The 16,972-nt window shown below is 43.1% G+C and overlaps 3 protein-coding genes across 3 annotated transcripts; all 3 read left to right on the forward strand.

Moving 5' to 3' along the window:
- Positions 1-103: 103 nt before the first annotated feature.
- Positions 104-3,111, forward strand: mfsd5 (major facilitator superfamily domain containing 5). The gene is made up of 2 exons (XM_083674705.1): positions 104-241; positions 653-3,111. The coding sequence occupies exon 2, from the start codon at positions 742-744 to the stop codon at positions 2,185-2,187; it is 1,446 nt and encodes a 481-aa protein (XP_083530831.1). The 5' UTR covers positions 104-241; positions 653-741; the 3' UTR covers positions 2,188-3,111.
- A 2,025-nt stretch (positions 3,112-5,136) lies between these two features.
- On the forward strand, positions 5,137-8,215 carry LOC310808845 (protein lifeguard 2-like; the record flags this gene model as incomplete). The annotated part of the gene is made up of 11 exons (XM_083675943.1): positions 5,137-5,236; positions 5,938-6,041; positions 6,227-6,291; positions 6,411-6,464; positions 6,550-6,600; positions 6,703-6,742; positions 6,951-6,988; positions 7,302-7,389; positions 7,653-7,748; positions 7,915-7,968; positions 8,066-8,215. The coding sequence occupies 11 exons, from the start codon at positions 5,137-5,139 to the stop codon at positions 8,213-8,215; spliced, it is 840 nt and encodes a 279-aa protein (XP_083532069.1).
- Positions 8,216-10,399: 2,184 nt separating this feature from the next.
- Positions 10,400-16,931, forward strand: senp1 (SUMO specific peptidase 1). Its single transcript, XM_083675509.1, has 18 exons — positions 10,400-10,973; positions 11,365-11,429; positions 11,559-11,758; positions 11,900-11,981; positions 12,092-12,284; positions 12,431-12,578; positions 12,772-12,890; positions 13,046-13,332; positions 13,476-13,539; positions 13,755-13,793; positions 13,902-13,986; positions 14,099-14,242; positions 14,347-14,478; positions 14,622-14,825; positions 14,968-15,047; positions 15,207-15,291; positions 15,417-15,512; positions 15,608-16,931. The coding sequence occupies exons 1-18, from the start codon at positions 10,840-10,842 to the stop codon at positions 15,668-15,670; spliced, it is 2,220 nt and encodes a 739-aa protein (XP_083531635.1). The 5' UTR covers positions 10,400-10,839; the 3' UTR covers positions 15,671-16,931.
- Positions 16,932-16,972: the final 41 nt, after the last annotated feature.

The raw sequence follows: 16,972 nt of genomic DNA on the forward strand, positions 1-16,972 counted from the left end.
AGTAGACAGCTCTATGGAAGCCGTCAATGCATTGGTGGGATTATAGAAAGAGAAAGACTGCCACCCTGTGGTAGTGACGCTAACAGCAGAACCCGGATGTTGATGGTAAGAAGGATGTAATAGAGCAGCAGAAGCCACGGGTCGTCAAAGCTAACAATCGCTTCATTCATCTTTCAATCGATTTGATAACGATCTAGTTGCTATAAGTATAAGTGCCATGGAGCTTGCATCACACGAGATGGTAAGCATAGAAATGACTTTGTTTGTAAACGTTTCTGGTAGCTCTACATGTTTGTTATTATGGCAAAAGCTTGAAGCTAGCTAGCTACCAGAAGTGTTCGTTATGCAGCTGCTTCTAGGTATGTTGTTCTTCAGCAGCTCAAAGTTAGCCATTGAGGAAGCTTAGTTACAGTTACATTGTCACATGCTAGTCTGTAGGTGTTCAGTCCATTGTCACATTGAGATGGTCAGGTAGTAAACAACCCTAACCCTACGAACAGAAGTAGTCAGCCACTAAGAACACACTTGCAAAACCATTTACCTATTCTGAGTGGATTTCATGCTAGCCACATGGCTTGAACACAGTTATGTTGCTTTAATGTCATCATTCTTATCAGCCTTTGTAGTTATACATTCTCTGTGTCTCCCACAGCTTTTGACTGAGCTTCGCAGAACAAGACAGATGTGAAGACATCCAGAGGCCCCCCACCCAGACTACATTCATATGCTGTTTATGACACCATGTTGGTGACAGCATACCTAGCCATTGTGCTCCTGCTAGCACTCTGTGTTGGTCTGGAGCTCACTGCACGCCGCCTCACACCACCTCAACCCGCCCCCACAGCTGTCGCTAACCCTGCCTTCCGCCGTTTCCAGACCCTATTCCTACGGGCTTACCTACTGGCCCTGTGGGCAGACTGGCTGCAGGGACCCTACCTCTACAAGCTCTACCGCCACTACAGCTTCCTGGAGTCCCAGATAGCCATCCTCTATGTATGTGGATTGGCCTCCTGTGTGCTGTTTGCTCCTGTGGCTGGCTGGCTCCCTCAGGCCCTGGGCCGCCGGAAGACCTGCCTGCTATTCTGCCTGGCCTACTCTGCCTGCTGCCTCACCAAGCTGTCCCGAGACTACTTTGTGTTGATCCTAGGCCGTGTCCTGGGTGGGCTGTCCACCTCCCTGCTCTCCACCACCTTCGAAGCCTGGTACGTGCACCAGCATGTGGATGCCCGCGACTTCCCCAAGGAGTGGATCCCCAGCACCTTTACCAAGGCTGCCAGCTGGAACCATGGGCTGGCTGTTGGCGCTGGGCTGGTGGCTAACCTGCTGGCTGAATGGCTACACCTGGGGCCTGTGGCTCCCTTCCTTCTGGCCGTCCCCTGCCTGGTAGCCTGTGGCTGGGTGGTGCTGTCTGACTGGGGCCGGGAGGAGAAGGAGGAGGGCTTGGAAGGGGACAAAAGGACCCCCCTGCTCAGTCCCCAAACTGCACCTCTGGCACGGATGTCTGCGCGGGCCCGTTTCTGGCGCAGCTGCCAGGAGGGGTTGCGCTGCTTGTTGTCAGACAAGAGGGTGATGCTCCTGGGTGGAGTGCAGGCTCTGTTTGAGAGTGTTCTCTATATCTTTGTCTTTCTCTGGACCCCCGTACTGGACCCCCACGGCCCTCCACTGGGCATAGTCTTCTCCTGCCTAATGGCTGCCAGCATGGCGGGCTCCCTGCTGTATCGCCTGGCCACCTCCACCCGTTACCGGCTGCAGCCTGGACACCTGCTCTGCCTGGCCGTGCTGCTGGCCTTCTTTTCCTTCTTCATGCTGACGTTCTCCACAGCTGCAGGCCAGCCCAGACCTCACGAGTCTTTCCTGGCCTTCCTGCTGCTGGAGCTGGCCAGTGGCCTCTACTTCCCTGCTGTCAGCTTCCTCCAAGCAAGAGTGGTCCCTGAGGAGAGGCGGGCGGGTGTGCTGGCCTGGTTCCGACTGCCTCTGCACCTGCTGGCCTGCCTGGGGCTGCTGGCGCTCCATGGGGAGGTGTCGGGGACGGGCGCGGGGGAGGCAGGCAGCGGCACCAGACACATGTTTGGTGGCTGTGCAGTCATGATGCTGGCCGCTCTCCTAGCTGTGGTCAGTCTCTTCACCCTGGGCAGAAATGATACAGATCTGAGACTGGAGGGCCACAGAGGGGAGGGAGAGATATGACATGGAAGAGGAGAACTAGGACTACAGTTACTGCTTACAGTAGGTTGACAGTGGTGTATTGGGAAAAGGACAACTGTGTACTTTTTTGCCAATGAAAACTGAAACTTAATCTGTGCTTCAAGAAGGCACATAAATCAAGGATTTGCCAATATCAGACACTGAACAGATGACGGTCAGCATCTGATATTAGAGGACCTATCTCTGGTTACATATTCTTCTGGAATGTAGCCTATTTGTTTTCATTTTTGTTAGAACTCGTAATTGACTTGTTCTAGGTTGTTGGTCATATGAAGAGAAATTGGTCAATTTCGTGTTGCCACGTGACTCATGCCCTGAAGTGCGTCATCTTGCTACCCTCCTGTCTGTGCCACTAGATGGTGCCAGTGGAACTCTAGCAGTGAATTTTGGAACCATATCACTCGAGCCTTCTCATCGTTTATCAACTGCGTACACTATTTAGAGTTAGAGTAGCCATGTCAGGATAGGGCTTACATTATTAGCTGTTTGTTCTGATGGAGGTTACACCAACTTTTAATCACATTATTTACAACAGGAATATCAATTCAGTCTTTTTCTTACGGAAGCAACTGCAGTCAATAATATCAAATGTCATTGTTTCGTAGAGTAGTGGTACACACAGCATACACTGTTGAGGAGCTCTTGAAATTGCTTGTCAGAAAAAGGTGATGTTACGGATGGCTTGTTTGTTGTGGACCAATATCTGAATATCAGTTCCATTATCAATTATTGTTTTCAGTCAAAGTTACCACTTTGACTTATGGCAGTTGGCAGGTAAATTGTAGCCTATTATAGGCTAATAACAATTTTTTTGTTTTTTATGCCAAATGCAGATTGAATGTCACCTTCCTTTCCTATATTCATTCTCTTCATTGACCATATATGGAATAAAAATCTTTTAATATCCTCCTTGTCATGTTGTGATCCTTGCAGCAATAATGTTGTTAAACAGATTTGGATTGTCATATTCCACATAGAGGGACAGTAATCTGCAGCTATTGTTTATATGATATGTGTGAAGGATGTTCTAAGCTCAAACAGTAGACACTGCTGAAGATTTATGGGCTCTTTTCTAGTATGTCAAAACCTATTTTCTGTAGTCTACTTAATTCTAATAGTGATGCTTAGAGCAAATTCAGAAACTCCATAACATTTCACCCCTGTCATCCTCTTCTTTTACTGCAGACCAAGAATTCCAGATTTTTCTTGCCTTCACTGCCTCACATTATGATGCACTTTTCAAACATCCTTCCTCCCCTTTTTACCCATTGGAATGGTACAGTCCAAGCATCCCTGAATGCTGCTGCCTTACCTGGATGTTGCTAGAACATCCCCTTATGAGTGAGGGAGGGGGCCTGTGAGAAACAGAACTGCGTTGCTGTTGGATTAGAGAAGCAGTATTCCTATTTCCCACGCTCTCACCAATCCTCAGTCCTTTCAATTCACTGTTCAAGAGCTGGAGATAAGGACTCAAGAGGAATATCAAGAGAGGAGAAACTGGAGATTCATTGACTGGGGCTGAAAGACATAAATAAACCAGTCTGCAGACATACAGACACCAGACACAGTCAACATGACCCAGGGCAAGGTAAGGGCCTACATACCTAACTCAGATTCAGCTTTATTCTACTGCAAACAATAACAAGGGATTGTTCACTGCTCTGTTTTAGTTAGATGCCTCAGACACCAGAATGTTATGTAACCATTATGGCATGTGCGTATATCTGCTCCATCCTTTCATCAGCCTGCGATGATGCTCTCTGCATGTCTGTTCAGCTGAGAATAGCTCTAGTATTATTGATCTCTGTCTCTCATGAATAGATAGGGTTGTAATGTATAATGTTATACTGTATGTCTAAATCCAAATGTTGCCAGTGGACTTGGAATTTCTTATACAGTAGTTACAATATTGCCTCACAATTGAGGTTACAATTGTTATTTCAGGCTGCATGAATCTGATATTGCTGGGGTCTGGTGTTTTATTCATTGAACTTTGTTGATATTGTTTTTGCTCACTGGTAGGCTATTTGAGCTCTTTGTGTAGTGAAAACAGGGCTTTGTTGTAGCTACGTATGTGATAGTGGAGTACATGCTGGAATACAGTATGCCTGATTTCTGTCATCAGAGAACATGCTAGATGCTACAGTGCACACTATACTATAGAGTGAGAGAGTGTTTTTCCTACCTCACTATCCCAAATCCCTTTCTTTATTTACCCCCAGTCCAGAGACAGGTTTATTATGACTGACCCACAGTCACTGATAGGATCAGTGTCTCCTTAGGAAACAAGCTATACAATATGATTTCCTTTTGTCAGACAACACATTTGTTCTTATTATGCTCTGATGATGTTTGACATCATTAGCCTAGTTTACATATTAGGTCAGTTGCCATCTTCCATCCCAGCAAACATTTGAAAATGTATGATGCTTGAAATTCTTATCCAACAATTGTATCCTTTTTTTTTCTTTCAAAAATTCACTGCTGCTACTCCTCTCCCTCCCCCTTCATCCTCATGTTGCAATTCACCTGACAGTGTATATTTAGAGATTTACAACTTTCAATGTAGCTGTAATGCTGAGTGGAGGCTCATGAAATATGGAGGTAGAGAGACAGAAACGATGGGGGTACGAGTGTTAGCTCAGGGCCAGATTAGCTGTATGGTCAGATCAGCACCATTGTGTAATGACTCATTCATTGACAGACTCTGGAACAGCCTACACTCTGGCACGGTGCAGAGAGCTGATCTCAGGGCTGGATTACCCATAGCCATCATTTTACAGTCAGCAGTCAGAGAATCACATTTTAAATAGAGGATAAATGCAGAATGTGATGCTCTAGCCCCACAACACAGTTATCCTCTGTCAATTATGAAACTGTATCTTATTTGCAGAAAGGTATTAAGTGTAGTCTGTCATGATTGGTTATCTTATGTCCCCCCAGCTGTCATTAGCAAACAAGACCACCAATGGCTCCTCAAGTGGAGAAGCTGCACCACCAGCCCCTCCAAGCTATGAGGAGGCCACCGCAGGTGAAACATTTTTTTCTTTGGCTGTGAATACAACATCTTTATTATTGTCTTTAGGAATAAATGACGCATTCAATGTTGTTGCATTACAAGTGAAAGCAGTGGTGATATACACTCACGAACACTTTATTAGGAACACCTGTACACCTTCTAATGGTCGAGGTGGTGTAATGATGTAGGGAATGTTTTCTTGGCACACTTTGGGCCCGTTAACACCAATCAATCATTGCTTGAATGCCACCGCCTATTTGAGTATTGTTGCTGACCATGTGCATCCTTTCATGGCCACAATTTACCCATCTTCAAATGGCTACTTCCAGCGTCATAATGCACCATGTCACAAAGCAAAAGTCGTCTCAAACTGGTGTCATGAACATAACAATGAGTTCAGTGTTCTTCAGTGTCCTTCCCAGTCACCGGATCTGAATCCAATAGAACTCTGCCTTTGGGATGTGGTAGAACAGGAGATTCACACCTTGAAAGTGCACCTGAAAAATCTGCACGAATTGTGTGATGCAATCACGTCATCTTGGACCAGAATCTCAAAGGAATGTTTCCAACATCTTGTGGAATCAATGCCACAAAAGGAGTCCCTACCCAGTATTAGTATAGTGTTCCTAATAGAGTGTTTGGTGAGTGTAATTTAGTTGGCTAACCCTTGACGATGACGTGTGTGTGTGCATGCGTGTGTGTAATATCAGCAGGCAGCAGCAGTCCCTGCTACAGTGGGGGTCACCCTAGTGACGCTGAGATGCTCACCGAATTCAGCTGGGATGATAAAAACATCAGACGGGTCTTCATCCGCAAGGTATTATTACCATCATGGAATTTAGGTCATCTACATAATATGTTTGAGTATGACTTACTTTAGGTATTTATCTGCCTTAAGTATTCAACTAGACTAATGCACTCATACTCCCACCCAAAGGTTAAACACTGTCTGTATGTGTATTATTATGTGGTCTTTCTTCATAGTTAGTTTCCTCTCTTTAGGTATACGCCATCTTGATGATCCAACTTTTGGTCACTCTTGCAGTAGTGGCACTCTTCACATTCTGGTGAGTGTGAATTCTAATGCAGCTGAATATGGAAATATTCCATCTTGAACAGTTTTGTCTGCTCTTGCAATAGCAAATACACTTAGCATGCTTTCACTCCTTTCTGCTCCCTTCATCAGTGAACCAGTGAAGGCCTACATTCAGTCCAACCCTGGATGGTACTGGGCATCTTAGTAAGTTACAGCTTTACATTATAACATTAATTTTGCACCCTGTATGCTTTAGTTTAAGTAATAATGTATGTTTCGCTTTACACAGTGCTGTGTTCTTTGTCACATACCTGACACTCTCTTGCTGCTCTGGACCAAGGTGAGTTAACTCATAAGAAGTGGTTAATATAACAATTCATACACTCAGCACCAGTTCTTACTACTCTTCTTGCTTACGACATCTCATCTATATTTCCTTTAGGAGACAGTTCCCATGGAATCTCATCCTGCTCGCCGTCTTTGTGGGTATCAAATACTGTAGTATTTTGAAGAAATCCACAGGGTTTCATAAAGTACACTATCTAGAATGCTTTGCATAACTTAAGTATGCCAGTTAAGGGGGCTAGATTTGAGATACTTCACATCATTTGTTGTTTCCCTTGAAGTCACGTAATCTTGTCTTTATTTGGAATTTTGTCGTTTTTCTCCAAAAAATCTCTCCTGTTCCAGACACTCTCTCTATCCTACATGACGGGGATGTTGTCCAGGTACAGTCTTCAGTTATCAGTTTGATTGTCTCGGTTGTTTTACTTTACACTGTGTCTTGTCAACACGTTGCATGCCTGCTACTTCGGACTGTCGGTATGACCGACATGATGGCTTTTGCGTCCAGGTAAACCACTGATGTTTTTCATTATGCTGTGTCCGTCAGTTATCCCATTGTAGAGGTGTATACGGTTGCATTCATTGATTCCGGCAATTAACACTTTTGTGTAATTTCTTATATCACATTGGCAAAACGAGGACACTGTTTTAAACACATTTGTATGTAATGTACTGTAAATCTCCCCCTTCCAATAGTTTCTACAACACCAAGTCAGTAGTACTATGTCTCGGTATTACTGTGATGGTCTGTCTAACTGTCACAATCTTCAGCTTCCAAACCAAGGTAAGCCAATACCCTCTCAAATAAATTATATTGGTATAACATCAGTGGCATTCTTATATTGTAATTATGATATTCAGCTGAAATAAACAGGACCCAAAAGTAAAAGCTAGCTCTCACTCATATGGATAATGAAACTCCCCTAACTAACAAACAAAAAACCTGCAGAAATATGATTGAACCATTGGCTGTTATGGTAACTTTTAGGTTGTCATGTGATTTCATTTCCATGTTATCTTTTCATTCTTTCTGCCCTATCTATTAAGTTTGACGTGACCTCATGCCAAGGCGTGCTGTTTGCCTTCTGCACGACCATGTTCATCTCCGGACTGGTCATGGCCTTTGTCCTGCCCTTTGGATATGTGAGTAAATCCAAATTAAACCTATTCAAATTGTATAATGAACCAGTTAATGCAGAGACAAATATGAGAAATTAGACAGATCTCTACAAATCCTACAGCTAAGCCAGATATAAGAAAATGTTATACAGTATGTGACCACAAATGTCCTTTTGTTTTTGTTCTGCAGGTGCCCTGGCTTCATGCTGTCTATGCCGCATTGGGAGCAATACTGTTTACCATGGTAACTGAAAAGCATACAGTCTGAATTATTACACAGTTCATCAGTGACAAAAGGAGATGTTATACTCATATTTGAATTGTTTTCTTCTCTGTTTTAGTTTTTGGCATTTGACACCCAGCTGCTGATGGGGAACAAGCGCTACACCATAAGTCCAGAGGAGTACGTCTTTGCCACGCTCAACATCTACCTAGACATCATCTACATCTTCTCCTTCTTCCTCCAAATCTTTGGAACGCAGCGGGACTGAATCCATCTTGAGGCCCTCACTGATGTAGACCACCCCTTCCTTCCATGCTATCTGCTCCATGTGATCCTTCCTCCTCTAGCATGATATGGACCTACTGTATACTGTATTGTGTTAGCTTGTCTGCTAAGATGTCTTCAGTGCTAACGTACAGTACTTTTCACCAATAGGGTCACAGATGTTTAGAATTAAATACAGTAGATAAATATGAAACACACATGCAAAGGCTGAGTCTAAGTCTACAAGCTGTGTTTATGTCTTACGCAGGTGTTACAAATGTTCTTCTCATGTAATTTAACAGCAGTTCTTTGTGGAACTGCTCTGCAGGTGGTCATCCATGTGAAGGAATTTATCTGCCTCAATGCATGAATATATGAGAATCAGATATTTCAATACCAACATGAACATCCATGCCTCATCATTTGTCTGTTGTTACTTCCAAGGGAGGATTGGCTCAGTAGAACATGACAACAGATGATTCATTCAGAATCTGATTCAATTAAAATGTGTTGCTTGGCTGCTTTTGACCAAACATTAATTGATAAAGTTGCACTCAGAAATCCTATCCTATCCTGTTGTTGTATGAGCCATAGTCTAATAGCATAACAGAAGGGGCTTCACCACTCATCCACACTTGCCTTTCTTTGTAACATTCTTTACCACTGTATGCACACCCCTCTATGTTATATTTTTTTAAGCAATAATTGTTGATGTTTAGCTCATTTACTTAGTAAATTCTCATTTCCGTACAGTTAGGATAAGGACTTGATGTTTTGTACTGTACTGAAAAATATTGCTGAGCATGTTTATGGCCAATTCACTTTTAAATGATATGAGGATTTGATAAATTACCTTATTTACTGTTGATGTTACGGTTTGATTGATAGCTTAACCTTGTGGTTATAGCTGAGATCTGCTTAGGCTTTCCTGATGTTCTTTTTTGTGAAAGTTTGATTTCATCCATCAGTTAAGTTGAGTTTTAAAAAATCCACAATGATTAAATTACCTTATTTGCAGTGTTCTCAATGAAATGATAAAGTTAACTAATTGTTCCATATTACCGTTTATTGCCACCGTGGGGAAAAGTGCACAATACAATATGACATGCATAGAAGTGGGACGATTTGCAAATTATTAGTAGAAAATGGTTTCAGTTAATAGCATTGTTTATAAAAAAATAAAACAATACTGCTTTATACAAAGAAAGACACTTGTTTTGCGATGATAAAATGTGTTTTGTTACATGTTGTTTCTTTTAATAGGACATAGAACATCTAACTATGACATGAAAGGGTGGGTCATGTCATATGTCTCTGTCAATTTTGGTAGGAGAAATTACAAGAATAGTCAAAAATGAAAGGCCAACACTTCATTTGTCCTGCTCTGAAATATTGGAAATAAATAATAATAATAATAATAATAATAATAATAATAATAATAATAATAATAATAATAATAATAATAATATAGAATTTTCTATTCTATAAAATCATTGAACACTTTAGCTTTGTGTCAAAATATTTAACATTTGTTAATTGTTTGAAATGTGGCCTTGGAATACTATTGTGATTCTCAGTGATAGTTAGCTGGTGTAAATATGCTTCATTTGGCTAAGTGCACAGATTTGAGAGATTGTTGATATAATAAATGCATTTTCATGTAGCTTGGCTGTACATTCAAATTGCTTTGCATTTATCTTTTCAAGAGGAAATATGAATGTGTATTGCATTTACCACACAAATAAAAGGTTCAACTACTAAAGTGCTTTCTTTGAGAGTGATACATATTTTAGCATAAGTCAGCATTCATGTGATTATAATTCTTGTCTTCTTATGATAAAAAAAAAAAACAATTACGAAATGTGGAGGTTTGGGGTATAATAAGGTAAGTTTCCTCCAAATAAAAGGAAATCAAAGGAAAAATAACAGACTGCAGCTCTAAAATGCAGTTCGAAATTCACATTTCTCCTTCATCCTCATGTAACATCAGCATAAACAAAATATCTATATTTGCTCTTCTGTCCTTTCTCAGAAGAAAGTTTACACTGCACTGTGAAGCACCTATACGACGAACATCAACCAACCACTCACTAGTCAGAACACTTGGCTTTCCACTATTAGCTGGTCCAATGAAAATCTTTCATGATAGGTCGTCTAGATCGGCCATGTTGTGGTTTTGAATGAGGAAGAAGCGGGAGAGGTTATCGTTTAGCGAGTTTAAACACCGTATTTTCGAGTTTACCGTCAACTATAGTGGATTCATTTTATTTCTGGACTAGTTTCAAATGATGCGGAATCGTTCGGAATGCGGGAGTGTTAGTTAAATTCACTCAAGTGTTTTTCAAACAGTTAATATAGCTAGTTACTAACAGGCTCGCTAGCTAGCGTAACTAGCTAGCTAGCGAGATTAGCGTGCTAGCTGAATAGACAGCTAGCGAGGGAACGGGAACATAACATGATATCTGGTTAGCAGTGTTAGCCAGCTAACTATCTAGCTAGTTAGTTATCCTGCCCCGGGCGAATGACGTGTAGCGGTTTAATGTATTTCTGTCTGCGTTGTCAGGCGGGTTGGAAACAACCTTAGTGATTTCTTTTTCCGCGGGAGGAAGGTTTTAAACTTTTCCAAACATGTTCAATAAATTTTACGAATGGATTGGAACAGGCTTCGCTCATCTTCGTAACGGAGTGCCAGCTGACGATCACCCTGATACACATGGACTACAACAAGGTGGTCAAATCAGAAGGAAAAGACCGATCAATTGGTATGTTTATGAGCTGAAATGTAGCTAATAATGAGCGAATTAGCAACGGCACATAAGTTAGTTAGCGATCACTCGCGTATCAACTTGTTTGCTAAATCGAGTGACACAGTAGCTCTGGTAAATGACAAGGAAAAAGTCTTGATCTGTTTATTATGTATGCTAGCTTTTGGCACGGTGTGTTGTACACTGAAGCGTGTCACTTGAGGTGATTGAGCAATCATATTGCTTACACTTAAGAATCACCCATGATAACGTGACCTAGGTTTATCTGTGGAGCAGTTTGCAAGTTGATATGTTGATTTATGTTGAGTTTCAATAATGTCATATAATATCCATGTCATTACTCATTGAGTCTCTATTTCTAACTTTGTACATGTTTTCTTTGACAAAGTGTGGAGGATGGAGAAGCCCTTGACCAAGATGACCAAGCACAAGCGGCAAAGAAATTTCGCATGGGTAAGGTGCACTCTTTGCCTGCATCGCAGTATCTCTGTACACTGTATCCAATTATATAATGACCACACTGCCTGCTAAACAGGCCATGGACAGGCTGCCTACCTAACCTAAACACTGCATGTTTTCCAGGGGACCTCATGGACACAGTCAAGAGTGCTGCTGAGGGGGTGAAGAGCCACAGCTCAACCGTAGCCTCGTGGGTGAAGAGCAACATGACCCCCACCTTGAGGATCATCCTGCCTTCTTCCCCTGGCCCCCCTCCAGAAGAGCCCCAACCAGAGCCCTCAACCTCTGCATCAGCCACATCATCTGCCTGGGCAGAGACTGAGGTATTGGATGTCTCTGACGCTTCAAATCTATTACATGCAGATTTGTACATATTGATTAGACTAGATTCATAGCAGTCAACACTATAGTATTTCTATTGGGTTTTTTGTTTTGTTTTTTTAACTTAATTGTATTACTTTCAGGTCCTTGAGAGCAACTCAAACCCTCTGGATGGGACATTTGTTGTTCCATCAACAACTCTGGAATGGAAAACATCTAAAACAGGCAAGAATGTCTATGAAAACATTCCTGCAGTTGGCTAGAAATGTCAGTAATGTAGCAATTTCAATGAACATTATGCAATGGACTCACTCTTTTATACGTCTTGACTGCAGAGTCATTCAGAATTGAAAAGTCGATGATGGGATCTAAAGTCTGCAGGCGGCAAGTGTGCATGGGTCTCGCACATCGGGATGTCGCCAAAACTAATGGGCACTCTGCCAGCGTGCCACCCTCCAGCGCCCCCAAACCATGTCCCCCTCTACGCCTGGGCAGGCCCTTCAACCTCAGACCACACGGAACAACAAGGTAATTTCCTGTTCTCTTAGTGTGTGGCTTTCTTTCTTTCCTTCCTTCGCTGAAATTCATGTTATCAACATAGGCCTACTTGTTTTGCTGATGAGAAGTAACCTGTGGCGATAGGTATGTTAATGTGAGTGTGTGTGTCTCGGCAGCCTGTTTTCGTCTTCAGGGATGGGTGCAGGCAGCAGCTCCATCCCCAGCATGTATGAGAAGACCTTCCCCATCCGCGTGGTGCAGAGTCCCACACATGGCAGCTCCAACCGCCCCCTCCACGCCAGAGTTCGTTGCACCGCACAAGAGGTCAGATACCAAGACTTGTTCGGGCTCAGAAACGACGCACATTTCTCCACCTTTGCTAATTCGGCTGTTCAGAATCACATTACTTTTCTTCAGCATATCAATTCGAGATATAGCCAGGGAATGCTGGATCCTACATGGTTTTTAATTGGTTGCATTAGTATGATATGAAAGCTGGTTGTCTTTCTCAATTCAGTCTGTTCGTGAGGAGGAGAAAGAGGTGTACAGACAGCTGCTGGCCATGGTCTCTGGTGGACAGTCTTCTCTGCCCCACAATGGCACCTCCCATGGCAGTCTACGCTCACACAGAGACTTGTGAGTACCACAACCTCAGTTACATGACTTCAGTCCGCCCCCTCTTCCATTCAGAATACAGTATTCTCTTTAGGTCTCATAGTCCTACATGCACCTTGCTCTTAGTCCCCTCTCCTTTCCCTCAGTTGTGACTTGTGTCCCCCTCACTCTCTCAGCACTAGCTTCCTGAGTTCCAGTCGACGACTGTTACATTGTTCGTCCCCTGCTGGGTCAGGGGTAGGGGAGCCCTCTGAGGGCCCCAGTGGACCCCCCAGCCCTCGTCCTGAGTCCAGCCAGGGCTACAGCAATGTCCCCAGCCCGGAGGAAGGTTCAAGTGGGGCAGGGAACCACCAGACCTGGGCCCTTGACTCTGACCTCAGTCCCAGGGGACCAGTGGCACTGCAGTCTGCTCCCTCCCCAGCTGCTCTTCAAGACACCTCTTCTCAGGACACACAGTCATCAGGTTAGACCACACATCCTCAACATAGAGGATGGATGCTGTTGTATTTTAGTTTCATTGTGTGTCACGTTCACATTGAAGCCTACCTGTTTGATTTTGCACACTTCATATTGTAGTTCTGATCATCTTTTGGTTTTTTTCTGCAGCTCATGATGGGGACTCTGTAATCATTGTGAAAGAGCAGAAGGGCAAAAAGCCAGATAGCTCAAGGTAATTTTTTTTAATGGAGTTGTTTTGGATGTTGTGTATTGAATGGTTTGTTTTTTTGGTTGCTGTTGTTTCTAGTCTCACTTAGTCGGACTCCATTTAAATGGAGAGTCTGACAGTGCACCCGCTGAAAAGTGCTGATGGGAGGCGGTGCATCTGAGATTATGTTGTTTACAACTATATTTCCTCCATCTAACATGGCTACTCTGTCTCTGCAGTGCGCCATGCTTCCAAGCTGAGCTTTGGATCAAAGAATTGTGAGTGCACTCTCAGGTTTTAGTTAAATTTTCAATTGATATGGCCAGAACAAAATAGATGGCTATATGGATATATAACAATGAGTCCTGTTTGTTATTTTGTGGTAGGACTAGCATGTATGACTCTCGTGCGCGGGAGCGACGGAGGCAGATAGAGGAGCAGGAGGCCTTGGCTGCTCTGCTGCTACGCCAGGTGAGCTGGCTTTAGAACCCTCTGTTTGATGTATGAACCCTCTGTTTGATGTACGAACCCTCTGTCTGTGGTCCCAGTCCCACTAACCTGCCTGTTGTCCCCTGTGCTGCAGCGTCTGTCAGACGACGGTCAGCTTGGCCGGCGGGCCGTGGAGCTCCACGTGAGAGTCCCTCTGGAGAAAGAGGTTCCTCTGACACCTGTCATAGAGGAGCCCAAACCTCTGGAGGAGACGCCGGAGTTCCCCGAGCTCACAGAGGTACTAACCATTCAGTGTCCCTCAATTAGGAATGTGTATGTATACAGCTTAGAAGGAGGAGTCAGAGTTTGGAGCTCTGATGGTTTGCTTGTTCGTTTTTCAAGGCCATGGAGGGAGAGGTGGGCCGATCGCTGAGGGGGGGCAGCCAAGACGAGGTGCTCAGCGAAGGCTTCAGACTCACCATCACACGCAAAGACCTCCAGACTCTCAGCCACCTCAACTGGCTCAATGATGAGGTGAGTTATCACAGGCACAACATATAGTAACAGATAGTCAGACAGAACTGGAAAGAAGGGGGGGGAAAAAAAAAAAGTAGTAACGTAGAGATGTTTTATTGTTTTTCCGAATTTTCAGCCATTGCCTTTGCCCTCTCCTCCAGGTCATAAACTTCTACATGAATCTGTTGGTGGAGCGCAGTAAAGAGCCCAGCCTGCCGACGGTTCACACCTTCAACACCTTCTTCTTCCCCAAGCTGCGAAGCGCCGGCTACTCGGCCGTCCGGCGCTGGACTAAAAAGATGGACATCTTCTCAGTGGACATACTGCTAGTGCCCGTCCACCTGGGGGTGCACTGGTGCCTCTCTGTGAGTGCAGTAACACAGCAGACACCACGCTGAAAACATTAGTACACACTTCATCTTTTCTGAAGTTAGCCAGAGTCAAATCTGTTGTTGTACTGGTGTTTTTTTACACTCAACTTTCATTACACTTCATCTTCCCTCTCAGGTGGTGGATCTCCGTAAGAAGTGTATCACATATTTTGATTCCATGGGAGGAAACAATGATGAAGCCTGCAGGATATTGCTGTGAGTTGGATAACCAAGTGATTACTCTTATCAGTAGCCAGCTTGCACTATAATCTCTTGAATCTAAGTCACACTAACCTTGGAAAATAGAGCATTTGGGTGTTGAATTAATTTACTTTTTGTACCAGTCCGATTGTAATTGGAGTATTTTTCCCATAGGCAATATCTGCAACAGGAAAGTAAGGACAAGAAGGGCAAAGAACTGGACACCTCAGACTGGACCCTGAAAAGCAAAAGACGCAATGTAATTGTTACATCATGATATCCTATGTGATCTGTCAACTCAACATCCATTTGCACTTAGATTCACTGATCTCTGGTTGACATTGCCATTTTTTTTCTCTCTTTTCCTGTCACTACATCAAACAGGAAATCCCACAGCAGATGAATGGAAGTGACTGTGGAATGTTCACATGCAAATATGCAGAATACATCACCAAAGACAAGCCAATCACATTTACACAAGTAAGTATGATCAGGTGTGCCAAAAGGAAATGTTCTAAAAAGCCAAATACCAACAAATGACTAACTAACTCGATATTTCCCCTCCCAATCCACAGAAACACATGCCCTACTTCAGGAGAAGAATGGTCTGGGAGATCCTGAATCGGAAACTGTTGTGAAATCAGGGAGACATTTTTGTACCGGTACAGTTAGCTCAAGGACTTTGGTCAAGAGCTCAGAAGTGTCTGAGATGATGGTGCCCATGCCATGTTAAACTGCAGGATTCAGTTTGTCCTCTCTTGTGACAGAGACCCAGACCAGGGCCAGTCTCCCTCTGCACTTCATCAGGTGGAGCTCAGAAGTCATCACACCCCCCCCTATCTATCCAGCTGAGGATCCACCCGGACCCAACATCTCTGTAGCTTATCGGGTTTGAGCTTGAAAGGACATGGACGTGGTGGAAAGCAACTGCCTCTGCATTATGCCCCTCCATTTTGGTCTTTTTTGTTTTTGTTGCGATTTGGAAAGTCAGTTTTACAAGCAGAATGTGTGCTCAGCAAAACACTCTAGTTTGTGAATGGGGGTCGTTCTCATTTGCAAATCATACTCTGAAGTGTTCCTGTCAGAACTGCCATCAGATGTAGTTAGTTGACACACTTCTTTTCAAGTCAATAAGTGGGAGGAAAGACATTATTTTTTTCCTCCATTAGTTGGACCAACTCTTGTTTATCGGACACCAGTGCGAATCTTTGTACTTTTTGTGAACTGTTCAAAAATCTTTTGATGTTAAGCTATCAATTAGCCTGGGGCAGCTAACATGCAACCCTACAGGTATGCTTTGTTCAATAAATGCCAAGTGGGACAATAGATTCAGGTTACTTTCTTGGATTTAAGGGCTATCAAATGCAATAAATCAATTGTTTTTAAGCTCAAAGCATATTATACCTGTTCAATGAACAATGACCTCAGAGTATGATTTGTGACCTGTGTTGACATGAAGGTTAGGCTGTGGAGGTTGTTTTCATATACAGTATGTTTGAATATATGCCACAGTGTTGTGCTTGATGTTACACTATCCTACAGTATATTGGTTCATTACTGCCCGAAAGTGATCAGCTACAGTGACACCCTTCCTGGAACATGAGACCCATGATTGAGTCTGAAATGTAACCAGAGGTTGAAAGTCTATTTTGTTTAATTTAACAATGCTCTTTTGAACAACAGTTTCTAGGGCTTTTTTCAGGATATTTTCAACTTTGTACATACTGATGAGGTTTGCATTTTCTCTGACAACGTATTTAATATACATTTTGTACCTTTTTATTACCTGTTTTGTATGTAGAACAAAATACTTTTAGAAATAAATTCCTCAAGTATTGTCTGTCTTGTATGTGTGCTGTCTATTGAAGTAGATTACTGTAGACAGTAGTTGGTGGGTCTGGGAGTTATTTCAATGAGAAGGTACTAGAGAGTCACATGAT

The sequence above is a fragment of the Argentina silus genome, assembly GCF_951799395.1.
Source record: "Argentina silus genome assembly, chromosome: 8".
NCBI classification, from domain to species: Eukaryota; Metazoa; Chordata; class Actinopteri; order Argentiniformes; family Argentinidae; genus Argentina; species Argentina silus.

Coding starts and splice junctions, on each gene's coding strand:
- mfsd5 (XM_083674705.1), top strand. CDS start 742: ATGTTGGTGACAGCATACCTAGCCATTGTGCTCCTGCTAGCACTCTGT.
- senp1 (XM_083675509.1), top strand. CDS start 10,840: ATGTTCAATAAATTTTACGAATGGATTGGAACAGGCTTCGCTCATCTT. Junction 11,759..11,899: donor CTGCCTGGGCAGAGACTGAG/GTATTGGATGTC, acceptor TATTACTTTCAG/GTCCTTGAGAGCAACTCAAA. Junction 13,794..13,901: donor GAGCTTTGGATCAAAGAATT/GTGAGTGCACTC, acceptor ATTTTGTGGTAG/GACTAGCATGTATGACTCTC.